This window comes from Chaetura pelagica, unplaced genomic scaffold (genome assembly GCF_000747805.2).
Source record: "Chaetura pelagica isolate M959 unplaced genomic scaffold, ChaPel_1.0 scaffold39, whole genome shotgun sequence".
In the NCBI taxonomy this organism is placed as follows: domain Eukaryota; kingdom Metazoa; phylum Chordata; class Aves; order Apodiformes; family Apodidae; genus Chaetura; species Chaetura pelagica.
In genome coordinates, this window is record NW_009954614.1 from 2,345,404 (window position 1) to 2,358,437 (window position 13,034).

The 13,034-nt window shown below is 40.6% G+C and overlaps 1 protein-coding gene across 1 annotated transcript in view; it reads left to right on the forward strand.

Moving 5' to 3' along the window:
* The first annotated feature begins 4,629 nt into the window (after positions 1-4,629).
* The window catches only part of VGLL3 (vestigial-like family member 3), a 33,251-nt gene continuing 24,846 nt past the window's right edge, over positions 4,630-13,034 (forward strand). The window contains exon 1 of the mRNA XM_010005523.1: positions 4,630-4,893. Within this exon, the coding sequence (XP_010003825.1) occupies positions 4,630-4,893 (264 nt within the window). The remainder of the gene's footprint in view (positions 4,894-13,034) is intronic.

Below are 13,034 nucleotides of genomic sequence, written 5' to 3' on the forward strand. Positions count from 1 at the left end.
CGTATAAATGAGTTAAAGGCACAGTTCTGCAATCTCTCTCCATTTGCTTCAGGAGACGTTACACTTGGGAAGACGCTGGAGAGAATGAATGAATCCTTGTACTTGTGTGCACTAGATCCTGCTGCCTAGGAGATGCAGAGCTAGCATATGTACCTGAACTGTGTTTGAAAATAGGAACCCTGTGAAACAGAAGTAGTCTTGAATTGGCATGATTAAAAATAGGTTTTCATATATATTTTATTGATGAAGAATAATTGAGAGCATCCTAAGTCTGTTGTTATCTTGACTACCATAATCCATGGAATTAATCCCAGGTCAGAGAACAAGAAACACATCACAAAACCTTTTGAAAATACCATATTACTTTGAGACCATCTAAGCAAAATTATTCAAAAGCAAAGTGATTTGTAGTACCAAACCAAAGTGTTGGACTGCCAGAAATGACAATCCTGCTTCATTTCACATTGTCCTCTTATGTCAACATGGAAGAGTAGCTCTGTTGCTGCCTATATGCTTCTGTCATCTAGTCTCCCTAGAGCCTCTCTTCACCTGTGCTGCCTGAGTGAAGCAAGTAACTGGTAGAGCCAAGTCTCTGAATCCCAACCAGCACAGTGGTCATTTGCTTCGGTTGTTTAATAGAAGGTTGGTGAGCACTGTACAACTAGAAGGTGGTTTCCAGTCTTGCTTTGATGAGCTCTGAGCCCTGCTGTGCGTGCTCTTTTTCTCCTTCAAGTACCTGTATCAGACTAATTACCCAGTGAGCTGCATTGCCGCCAAAACTTAGCAGAATGAGTAAGGCAGCATTCCTGACCATTAACTTCTCTTAAAAATTGGTGTCTGCAATTTGACAAGACATTTTCTTTTCGTGATGTGTTTTGAATGCTTGCTACAGTAAAGAAATTCCACTGAAATAGAATGCCTCTACCAAGAAGCTTCAGGGTTACCAACTCAGCAATTCTGTATGAAAAACACATGTTCTCAACAAGTTTAATTCCGACAGCCTTTTAAGGCTGCTCTAAACAGAGAAAGTCAAGGAAATCCTACTCAAGCTGTCATTTGGGCAATTCAGAACCATACACGTTGCTCATGGAGAAAGTCTGGAGAGGGGCCACAAAAATGATCTGGAGGCCAGAACACTTCTCCTATGAGGACAGGCTGACGGAGTTGGGACTTCAGCCTGGAGAAGGGAAGGCTCTGGGGAGACCGTATAGTGGTGGCCTTCCAGTACCTGAAGGGCATACAGGAAAGGTGGGGAGGGACTTTGTACAACGGTTCGTAGTGAGACAACAGGGGTAATGAATTAAAACTGGAAGAGTGGAGATTTAGGTTAGACATTAGGAGGAAATTTTTTAGTGTGAGAGTGGTGAGACACTGAACAGGTTACCCAGGGAAGCTGAGGAAGCCCTATCCCTGAAAGCGTTAAGTCCAGGTTGGATGGGGCTCTGAACAACCTGATCTACTGGGAGATGTCCCTGCTTATGCCGTGGGGCTGGAACTAGATGACCTTTAAGGTTCCTTCCTCTTCAAACTATTCTGTGATTCTATGGTTCTATGATAATAAATAGTGAGACAACTGGTAAGTAATGTGTTGGTGTGTGTCGGTGCTTAACTATATGCAATGGCTTAACTTTCTGATATGACTAAGTTAAAATTAATTACATTAATTATGTGCATTCAGATTTCTTGCTTTTTTTTTTTTTTTTTTTTTTTTTTGGAGGGGGAGGGAAAGCCATGAATAAATGTAACAACTTTATTCTCTTTTGCACATCAAAAATGTTAGTTATGGCTATGAATACTAGCACTCAGAGAACACCAAGCCTATTCCTTGCATATAGCAATATAAAAAAATCTATTGTAATATCTGAGACCTTCCAACTGTGTACTCTAATGTTTACATGATCTTAAGAGAGGTGTAGTGTAGGTGTGAAGGGGAAGAGTTGGTTCATTTACGAGAATAGATACATGTGTCGTGTATATTTTAGAGAAAGCAATTTCTTGTATCTGATGGAAGCAATTACTGTTACTCTTTCAAGGACTCTGGGGGCAGCTGTTCTCTTTTTATCTGCAGAAAGTTCTGTCTTCTGTAAAGAATCTCTAGAGCTCTGGGAGCTCTACCCTCACTTTGGAGAGGCAGAAAAATCATGCCAAACAGGCTTTGTTTCCAATTAGTTTTCAGTATGGAGCAATAGGAAGTCTCTCTAATATCCTGGAGCGATCTCCAGGAGCTGACTGAGACAGCAAGTGAAGCATAGATCAGAACTACTCCCTGTTTACTATACAGATGCTATTCAAAGCAAGGGGAGTATCTCTGCCAAGGTTAAATATTCTGAGAAAAGAACAATTACCTTTATAAATGTTGCAACATGCCTAAAGGATATTTTTTTTCTTACATAGCATTAATTCTCAAACTAATCAAACTCCCAGTTGTATAATGTGACATTAAGTGATTTAAAGTGTCAGAAGACAAACAGTAAAGTTAACACTACCATTTAATCTTTGCCATTTTTCTCCACTATACCCAAACTTTACAAAATGCAATAATCATAGAATCATAGAATGGTTAAGGTTGGAAGGGACCTTAAAGACCATCAGATTGCAACCTCCCTGCTGAGAGCAGGGACACCTTACACTAGACAAGGTTGCACAAAGCCTCATCCAACCTGACCTAATGCATGTAAGAGATCTAGCAGTCTGTCTGTCCATCCTGAGGCACAATGAAGAGAATCAAGAATAGAGCAGCTGCCCAATTTCTGAAGCATCTTTTTTTATAGGCTCTTACCTAATTATTTTTTTTCTTCTGACTCTGTATTTACCAAGTCAAGTGTCTATCTCGTTTCATTAATGCATTACCTGAGTTCACAGCAAACTAATGAAATAAAGCAATAAATTGTATTAGATGGTGTATGTGGAACGTAGCTCAATCCCAGATGCTGTCCTGAGGGAGCTCCATCACTCTCAAGCAGATTTCAGTGAGAATAAAACTCTGTGGCAAAAGAGAGCAACTAACTTTTTCAAAATGGTGATATCTAAATTGCATGGACCAAATGCCATTCATTGGGTAAGCAAAATTTTTCAAACGAGTCATGTATAAAACCACTGTTGGGATGTGTGAGTACAAAGTACCATCCTCACTCCTGTCTATCTCATCCTTGTTCCTGGCAGGACTCTTAAGTGGGGCAAGGGAGTGGAACATCTCCCTTATGAGGAAAGGCTGAGGGAGCTGGGTCTCTTTAGCTTGGAGAAAAGGAGACTGAGGGGTGACCTCATCAATGTTTACAAATATGTAAGGGGTGAGTGTCAGGGAGATGGAGGTAGGCTTTTCTCAGTGATGACCAGTGATAGGACAAGGGGTAGTGGGTGTAAATTGGAGCATAAGAGGTTCAAGGTGAATATCCGAAAAAAAATTTTTTACTGTAAGAGTGACAGAGCCCTGGAACAGGCTGCCCAGGGAGGTTGTGGAGTCTCCTTCACTGGAGACATTCAAAACCCACCTGGATGAGTTCCTGTGTGATGTACCCTAGGTGACCCTGCTCTGGCAGGGGGGGTTGGACTAGATGATCTTTCGAGGTCCCTTCCAGCCCCTAAGATTCTATGATTCTATAAGGCTACCATGCTTTCAGACCCTGCAGCTGATGATCTTCAAACATTAGTCTGACCTCAGTTCAGCTAATTTAAAAGATTTATTTTCACACTTTGGTCTGAAGGAAGAAGATGCAAGCTTTTAAAAAGCATGTTTTGTGCCTTCCTATAGGTGAAGTACTGGTCTCATTTGTCCATCATAATTTGCAGCTCTGAGTGTTACTGAGAGCAGTAGGACTGCCTCTCTGCTGTACTGCTTCCCATTGTGTCACTGTGACATGTCCTTGAGCAGGCCTGTTGGCTTGTTACATTACAATTTATAATTAGGCTGACTATATTTATAACTCATTCAAGAGATACTGGTAGGCTTTCAGATGCTTCTGTCCACCAGAAAAATTTTCATCACAGCTGAAACGTCTCAGGCTTCTCCTGGCTCTCAACTGGCTCAGCACTGGGCTGACACAAGCCTCCTCAGTGCTGTCAGGAATGAAGTGTTTCTTGGCACATGCAGAAGCTGAAAGCTGGGCACCTGGAGAACTTTAAAATTGAAATAGGTATCTACTTAGGTTTAAGAGCCCACAGAGTTGGGCAGCAGCTGAGCAGAGGTTTTTTGTATCACTGTAATTGCAGCTGAATTCTTCTTAGCTGCCTGCTTAGATACCAAAGTACCTTTCTGGGATCTGGCCCTAAGGATTTTTTTTTAACTTTCTTATGCATTAAATAATAAAGAGCAGGCAATTAAGAAGTCTTACTTAACTGAGTTAACTTATTGGAGAGAGCTGCAAATCAGCCTCAATTCCTCCTCCAGAGAATCGTTAGATCATGTGTTACAAGGGTGAAGGGAGTCTCTGCAGCATTTCATAGTAGAAATGGTGTAGGGCTGCTCTATGGAGCACTCTGTTCAGTTGTTTACAAACCATGTGTGCTACATTGAGCATCCCAGTTGGATGCTTAGTTTGAAAAGCAATATGTCAGTTGCCATTTAATTAGAACTCTGCAGCCCACCTTCTTAGATGCTGCTGCTTATTAAAGTGTTCCCTGATTGGGAATATGCAGATGCTGTTGGTAGAAGAAACAGTTGCCTTTAGTCAGAGGCACTTCACCACCTCTAACATGGCAGTAGACTTGGACCCAGGGGCTAGCTGTAAGGACAGAGGAGGCAAACAGACTTCTATTCTCCTTCCAAGGAAAATGCTGTCAGCAAGGGGTGTTGCTGTGCTTCCTGGCCCAGAACAGGACAAGTTTCTCCATCACTGCCTGTGTATCCTTCCCATGTTACTTCTTGAGATTTCTCTACAAGAATTTCAAGAACAGGTGAGCAAATTCTCTTTGCTGCTTGCTTGTTTGGGCTGGGATATGAGGGCAATAGCAACAAAAAATGTTAGTGTTTAATACCTCTGAGAGAGGCCTGGAAAGAATAAGCTGCTGATAGTAAAAGAGCATGGCTCACTCTCCAGTGCTGCAGCCTTCTCTTGTTTGGAAGGCAATTAGTACATCTTCACAAAACTAAAGGCTTCAAGACTGTGTTTCCCCAAAAAGATTCCACAGTGTTCTCTACACTGAAATTGTAAAGATACCTTTGAAATAAACTGTAGTGTGCCATTCAAGTGCCCTGGCTTAGTATCAGTGTTGTTAACTAATTCTTGTCTCTCTAATTTATTGCTGCAAGTTTTAAAAAAATCCCCAAACCTGAAACCGTCACCAAAACTATTGGTGCTCATGGGAACTATGGTGCTGATACACTTGGAGAATTAAGTTGTTTATTCGTGCTGAGTTATAGTAGCTATGCCAGGCTCTTAACCCATATGGTTTGTTTCCTTTAAGACAGAAGAACAACATTTTTACTAGACACTACAGTTAGTGCATGTGTATGAATAGGGGTAAGGACTGTAACTGGTGAAAAAATTCCATTTTGGGAGAAAGAAATGGAGCTTAATCTTCAGCTCTCTTATCCCTGATTTTGGGAATATTATTTCTATTCACTAGTTTGCTTTATCTTTGGTGCAAGCAAAATACATTATACTGTATTTGCCCCTACCCTCTGGCTTTCCAGGAAGTGAAGTCTCATCACTATGAGTGATCTACTTCCTCTTTAAGTTGCTTTTTCCAGTTTCAGCATACTGGATTTGCTCACTTGAAGACCTCTTCTTTTTTTGTTGAGGCATCACATTCTATATCAAAGAAATGCCCATCACATGGGGAATAATCATGTCAATGAATCTTGCTCCCTACAGGGGACCAAAAATGCTGCATGACTTAAGCCCATGCCTGCATGGCAAAACTTCTAGCTAGGATCTTGAGTGCATTGAGCCCACAGCCTCTGTATCTAAAACTCTAAAAGAAATAGTTGTGATAGCTCACATAGTCATTGTGGAAATTAGTGCATTTATATATGAACATTTTACGTGTTTTACTATACAAAATATCAATTCACTAAGAATTAGATACTTGCTTTCTGACTCATATGGAGTATTTATGGTTTTGTGATGCAAAAGGAATGATTCCATAGACAACTGATAAGAACTGGTTAGGTGTTATTGATAGCTGCATTTTATTTACCAAGAGACTGGTAATAATCTAAAACTATTTTTCAGCCATTTCCATATGCATGCATTATTTTGGTGAGCAAAGAAAAGCTAATGAAAAGCCTATGATAATGAGATCATGAGGAATATGAAAAGAAACTGGGAAATGCTGACAGTCTTGATTATTATAGTAATCTAACATAGGAACAAATTAAATTGTTACTGTAATGTACACTCTTGGCAAAGGAGTGAAAAAAGACCCCAAGCACTTGTTATTAAGGCCATTTAGGTAACCGTGTTGCAGGAGCAAAACAACTTTTCATTTGCGTTTAACATGTATTTAGAGTTGGGAAATGGTGTGTGGTATTAAATGCATGGCTGTGTTTCTTGTAGTAAATGCTTTCTGTCATTTAAGACAAAGAAAGGATTTGCATTGCCCCATTTCTGCAAACAAGAGTGTTCATGACATGCTCCTATAGTCACTAATCATGCCCAGTAAAACATAAGGATGGTTACTAGTTGAATTATTATAGAAACCACTTATTTCAAGCAAAGGAAAAGAAGGTGCAAGTAATATGAGTGCATCTCAGCTGAGCTGGATGTAATATGCAATGACTTTGTTTCATGAGGAATTATCTGATGTAGCCTACCTGGGAAAGATGGATTTACTACATCTGGTAACAAAACTCTGTGGTTACAACAGAGGTCTGAAGGGAAGGCAAGAGTGTAAAATCATTCCTGTTCTCCTGCAGATTGCAACATCTTGACTTGAGAGGGGTGGAAATGTTATGATCATCATTTTACTGATTTAGCCCTAGCTTGTACTGGTATCTCTGTCCTACACAAGTGTCTGTGCTGACATGAAGGGAAGCAAAGGTAAGCAAAGAGATAGGATATATATATATTTAATAGCAATAATAGCTTACATTTCATCAAAAGCTGTAACCCTACCTTGGGGTTTGTTGGCTGGTTCAAAACCTTTGCAGTTAGCTGATGTAAACATGCTTTGCTACTAACTGACTTTGCTGGTTCAGATTTGTTCTAAATGTGCTGCCGAGCTAATGTTTTGCTATGGGCTTCAAGCCAGGCCAGGCACTGTCGGCTTTCCCCCAGCTGCATAAAACTGGCAGACACTCTACATTGTATTTGGACTAATCCATCAAAAAAGTGTCTGTATGGATGCCATTCAGCAGTTACAGGTGGTGTTTCAAAGGCTGGAGGACCACTGTAATATTCTGTGAGTGGCTATGCTGATGACAACAGAACTCATTGCCAAGCAAAGTGTCAGTCAGCATCGATGTACTGGTCACTGGTCTCCAGTCTGCAGAACAATAAACTCATATTCTTCCAGGATTTTTAGTCGCTGGGAACTGCAGGGCTTCGGCCTCAATTGCTTCATATTCACCACTTTTGCTGCAGCCTGAGTTTGGCAGGGGGAGCGGGAAGTGAGTCTATGCTCAAGCTTGTGTTGGGCCAGCTACTGTACCAGCTGAAAGTTTGAGGGAACACTGCAATGGGCTTTTTTCCTGTGAGGAGGAGGATGGAAGAAAAAGGTGACATTCAGCATCTGAAGGTTTCAATCAGTCTTCTGCTGCTTCTTCAGTTACTCCCCAGCTGCTTTGCAGTTCCCTCACAGATGCAACAGGGCCCCAAAATTTAACTGCAGAGATGGAAACATGTCTAATAATATATTATGAAAAAGACATGGTGAAAAATTCCAATATAGATGGAGGATTTTAGAGCCAGATTGTGCCCTGGGATTCCAATGCATATCTTCCATTAAAGACATTAAAAAATGTTTCCATTTCAAGGAAGAATTTGGACTTTTGACACAATTCTCTCTTTTTCTTTGGGAGCCAAATATTTCTGTGGTAACAGAAAATATTATAACAAGAATAAATATAATGCATTTAGGCATTAAAATGAATAACAGTCCTTGATCTATTTTCTGTAGATTACAGGCGTGAGATGTGAAAGCTGTTAGTGGCTTGAAGGAAGATATTTGCTGTAATTGACACTGCTGCTTTGCTTATAGTACAAAATATGAAGGAGATGACTAGAGAGTTGTCCAGATCCTCAAATTGTATGGAGAGGTTGCTGTGGAACTCATGATCATAACTTTGGTCAGTAATGCGCTGTATTTTACTGCTTTTTGAATCAAGCAATTTCTAAAATCCCAGGGTAATGTACTTGCCACACACGAGGTGCTGCCTCCTACTCCAGAGGGGTCAAAACCTTGGTGGTGAGTGTGTAATTGCTATATTTATCATGGAAATGTTAGGCCTGTTTCCTGTACTCTCAAGGTGCTATATGAATGAAAATGGCATGGAATGAATGAGACACTTTTTCTTTTCTTTTCTTTTCTTTTCTTTTCTTTTCTTTTCTTTTCTTTTCTTTTCTTTTCTTTTCTTTTCTTTTCTTTTCTTTTCTTTTTCTTTTTCTTTTTCTTTTTCTTTTTCTTTTTCTTTTTCTTTTTCTTTTTCTTTTTCTTTTTCTTTTTCTTTTTCTTTTCTTTTCCTTTTTTCTTTTCCCCCAAACACCCAATCCTTCAATTTTCATATTGTTTCAAATTGGAGCAATTGCAGCAAAAAGGAGAAAAATAGAGAGAAACTTTGTCCTTAGGAAAGGAAATAATTCTCATCCTTCTCTCTCTCCCCAGATGTTCAGGACAGTCTAAGTATATTTCCATTCCATTCAGGAATTAGAGTGCCTGCCTGCCTCTGTCTTGTGCATCTTCCCTGGGGCACACAGAGGGCCTGAGCTCAGCACAGGAGTTTTGGAGCTCTTTGGTGCCTCCTGCACTTCTAGAACTTACACTGTATCTTCTGGAAAGTGTAGATCATGGTGGTGATAGTGCTGCTGCTTTACAGGAAAATGCCTAGCAGCCCCTGAGTCCCTAGGTCAACCTAAACTCCCTAGCTGGACTATGCAGCATCATGTCAGTTGGTGTGAAACCTTTAGAAGCCTGTGTGGCAAATTCCACCAGAAACCTAATTTGCTTTAGAGAGTTTTTGTCAACATTCTGTCTTCTCCTCTAAAATGCTGTTTCATCAGAATTGATTTTTTAATTTTTTTTAATCCATCTCATCAGAGAATTCCTAGCCAGTTGTGAACAAATGTTATTTTTACCCTTCCTATTCCTTTGTATATAAGGCATAGAAAATGCCTGATGATTATTTGCTTGGGATGCAGGTATCTTAACCTTGGTAACCTGGTATTGTCAGGTTTGATCTTCTCTTTTAGGAAAAAATAACGTTAAGATTTTGGCTGTTGAGCTGACTGTAACAACAAAGCCAAGGGGTTTTGTCTGTAAATAGAAGCCACAGCTAGCTAGGGTGTGGCTTCCAATTATTTAAATACTTACAGAGTGCCTGCAAAGTGAAACAAGGGACAGGGCTGGGGGTGTGGGGTGGTTAAAGGAGAGCACTTGTTTGTTTTAATCTCTCTGGAGCTGCTAGCTCTACCGAGTGTTGTCTTCTCAAATAAACATTTGGAAATAATTGCAGAGTGGTGGGAAGGGAGGAGGACCCTTACTTCTTGCAGTTATTGTTCAAAAAGTTTAAAAGGCTTGCAACTGCTTTCCAGCACTTATTCAGACCTCTACATAAATTTTCTGATCTGTGGATGTAGCGAGCACTCTCAACTCCAGTGGGAAAAGCTCATCTCAACTCAGACAAACACATTCTTGAAGAGCCTGTGCAGAGTTCCACCACATCGTTATGCTCTTCCTCTGTCCTCCAGAACTACAGAGTACCAGACAAGTCACGTTCCCTTGATGTTACAACCCGCATAGCTGCTGTACCAAGTTGTGTTTGGCTGTGGTACTTACTTAGTGCTCTGTGAGGATTTTGTGGTCTTTATTTCCATGGTTGCTCTTAGCACTGCTGAAGTTCATCTAGTCCAAGAATCGGTGTAGCCTGATAGAATTGAGAAGCTAAAATACAGAGCAAAGATGAATGAACTTTACTCAAAATACAGTCAGTGATTTCTTTTCTCTTTCTTTTCTCTTTCTTTTCTCTTTCTTTTCTCTTTCTTTTCTCTTTCTTTTTCTTTTCTCTTTCTTTTCTCTTTCTCCTCTCTTTTCTCACCTTAGCCTGTTCCCTGCCTCTCCTTTTGTCAGTGTGATCCATCTGCACTACCAAGCTGTGCTTTTCATTCTGGAGTGATGAAAGGAGACAACAATAAACTACAATGCCATTTAAGAAATCTACAAATCTTATCAGATCTCACACTTCATTCAACCTGGCTGCTTTTTCATGCTGTCCTTTTACTCTAATTGCCACTGAAAATTTACAGTTTGCCACTGTTCTTGAGCACCTAGCACTTGAAGCTACTGTTGTGAAATAGTGGGGAGGCAGAAAGCAGAGATCCTCTTTCCTACTTTTTTTTTTTTTTTTTTTTTTAAATTCCTTGTGAAATCCCCAAATTTACAACTTCCTGTGCTTCTGAAAAAAAGTGACCCTCTGTGTACTCTGAGGTATTGTTTTGGTGCTAAAAATGGAAAATTGATGCTGCCTCTTGTGGGGTGGAAAGGAGAGTTGAGAAAGGTGGCAGTTTTACCCCAGCTGTTTCATGATGCTTGAATGCTCAGAGTAGAAAGCAATATAGCAAATATCAGAAAATGCAGCCACTTACCACTCTTTTCTGTAAATTCCAGATCACGGGCCAAACTCACTGTTGACATAAGTGGATGCAAATCTAATGAAGTCACTGCAGTTACTTCTACTTATGCCAGAGGTGAATTTGTCCCTATTTTTGGAACATGCTAGTTTTGTGCTAGAGCATTGGCACACAGTATCCTGTCAAAATCCTTTCCAGCGATGGCTGTGTGCCCCTGGCTGATGGACATGCTGCATCATGTCAAACATCTGCCTGATAATGGTCCTGTTCTGCTTTTTGACATGATGTATCCTGCTGCTGAATTGTGCTTGAAAGCATCCAATAAGAATTGTGACAGCATCTGACAATAAGGAATGTATGCTAATTGAATACTGGAGCATTTTGGCATCCCATGGAAAGCAGTTATATCTATGTTAGAGCAGCTGTGAATCCCTTGCAAGTGCTTCATGTACCACAGTGAGCAATGATCACTCATGTATACCCACCTCAACGTATTGCATCTGCATGGTAAATGATAAACCTTTTTCTATTTTGGTCTGTTTTTTCTTTAAGGACCAATAGTGGATTTTTCTCCTAACAATGATTGATTGGTTTTGAATGAACTTGTTCCTGTTCATGATTTTAGAGGCTTGTTTTGTTACTGTTTATGTAAGTGTAGGAGGGTGTTGTTCTGGGATTTTTTTTTGACAGATTAGCATTGAGCCTTATTGCCATTGCATCTGAAAGTGTTTTACCTCAGATAGAATGGTGACAGGAAACATGTTTCACAATCCTCTGCAGCAAGCAGCATAGCTTCCCTGAGAGGATCTGGGAGGGTGGATAGCAGCCAGTAGTCCAAATGTGAGGAGGCTGGGTGCCAGGAGACAGAGCAGCCAGAGGAATGCCTGGAGGCAGCCTGGCCCTAAGCTCGTGGTAAAAACCTCCAGGTCAGGATCAGGCACATGTCCAGGAACAGCAAACTTCAGAAGGTGGTACTTGTTATTGCCGATCGATGGCCTCCGGCTCCTGCAAACTTTGCTGTCAGGATAATGTTCTGCCTTAGGTTTGTTGTTGCAGTAGGAAACGAGGGGAAAGAGATATCTGAAACTAATACAGCCCAGATCAACCAGAGATTTGTAGTTAGCAATCAGAACCTGGATTTTCTGTTTCCCTGAAGAAATTGTTCAGAAGCCAATCTACTTGGTATAGCAAAGCATGTACCTTTGCAGAAACTTCTGACTGGTTGAAAGGTTAATACTTAAGACTGGGTCCGTTTAGGTGGTTATAACAAATGCAACAGTAACCAATTACCAGAGTGCTATTTTAGGAAGTACATAGCTACCTTAAAATCTGTATGCACAAAACATTAAACAACAAAAACACTAACAAACAAACAAACAAACAAAACCACAAAAAAACCCCAACAAAAACATGTGCCTGCAGGAAATTGGATCTTTTTAAAAAGTATTGCTGTTTAATGTTTTGGAGAAATGCATTCTGTAAACAGGGAATACTACTGGGGTCAGATAGAGCTATTTTAACCTTGTGTATTAGTCTAACTGTTCTGGCCAAAGAGATGTTTGTGCTTGTGTGTGTATATATATATATGTATCTGCACACACAGAGAGAAGCAAGAATATACATTTGGAATTTTGGACTGAAGGCTTAAATTTTTGGCCACTATTAAATCTAGGTAAACTTCAAAACAATTTTAAAAAAAAAAAAAAAAGAAACTTGAAATCATTTATCACAGGCCAAATGAGAATAAAATAAGAGCAAACGAATGCAGTCATTCCAGGCTCATAAGCTGGGATAATGCTAACAAGCCATATGCGTCGTCTTTGCCATGTGAGGAATGGCATCGAAAGCCTTCAAGTGCAGGGCTGCAGGACGGCAGCTCGCAGGCAAAAATGTGCCTAGAGAGGGTAGGCTGGGAATATATTTGAGCAGGACTGGGGCCATTACAACCAGATCCTGGTTTTCCACCTATGTTTCAAGTCGAGAAGTGCACTTCATTGATATTATTCTATTTCTAAAACACTGTGGACCAAATGTGAGAAGGGAAAAGAGAATTCCCGGGCTAGCTGGAATCGCTTCCAACCTGCCACCTCGTATGGGACAAAAGTGGGTTCCTCGTTCCTCCCCGATGAATTTCCAGGACGAAGCCCTAGGGAGGTGAAGCGTGGTTGGTGCAGGTGACGCTTCACTACGGAGTATCCGTCGCTGCTTCAGGTTGGCCGAGTTTCTCATGGACCAAAACCCGGCACCGCAGGGACGGGAACTCGCAGATGAAGATGAATGGCGACCAAACCTGCCCCTGAGCCGCGGGAC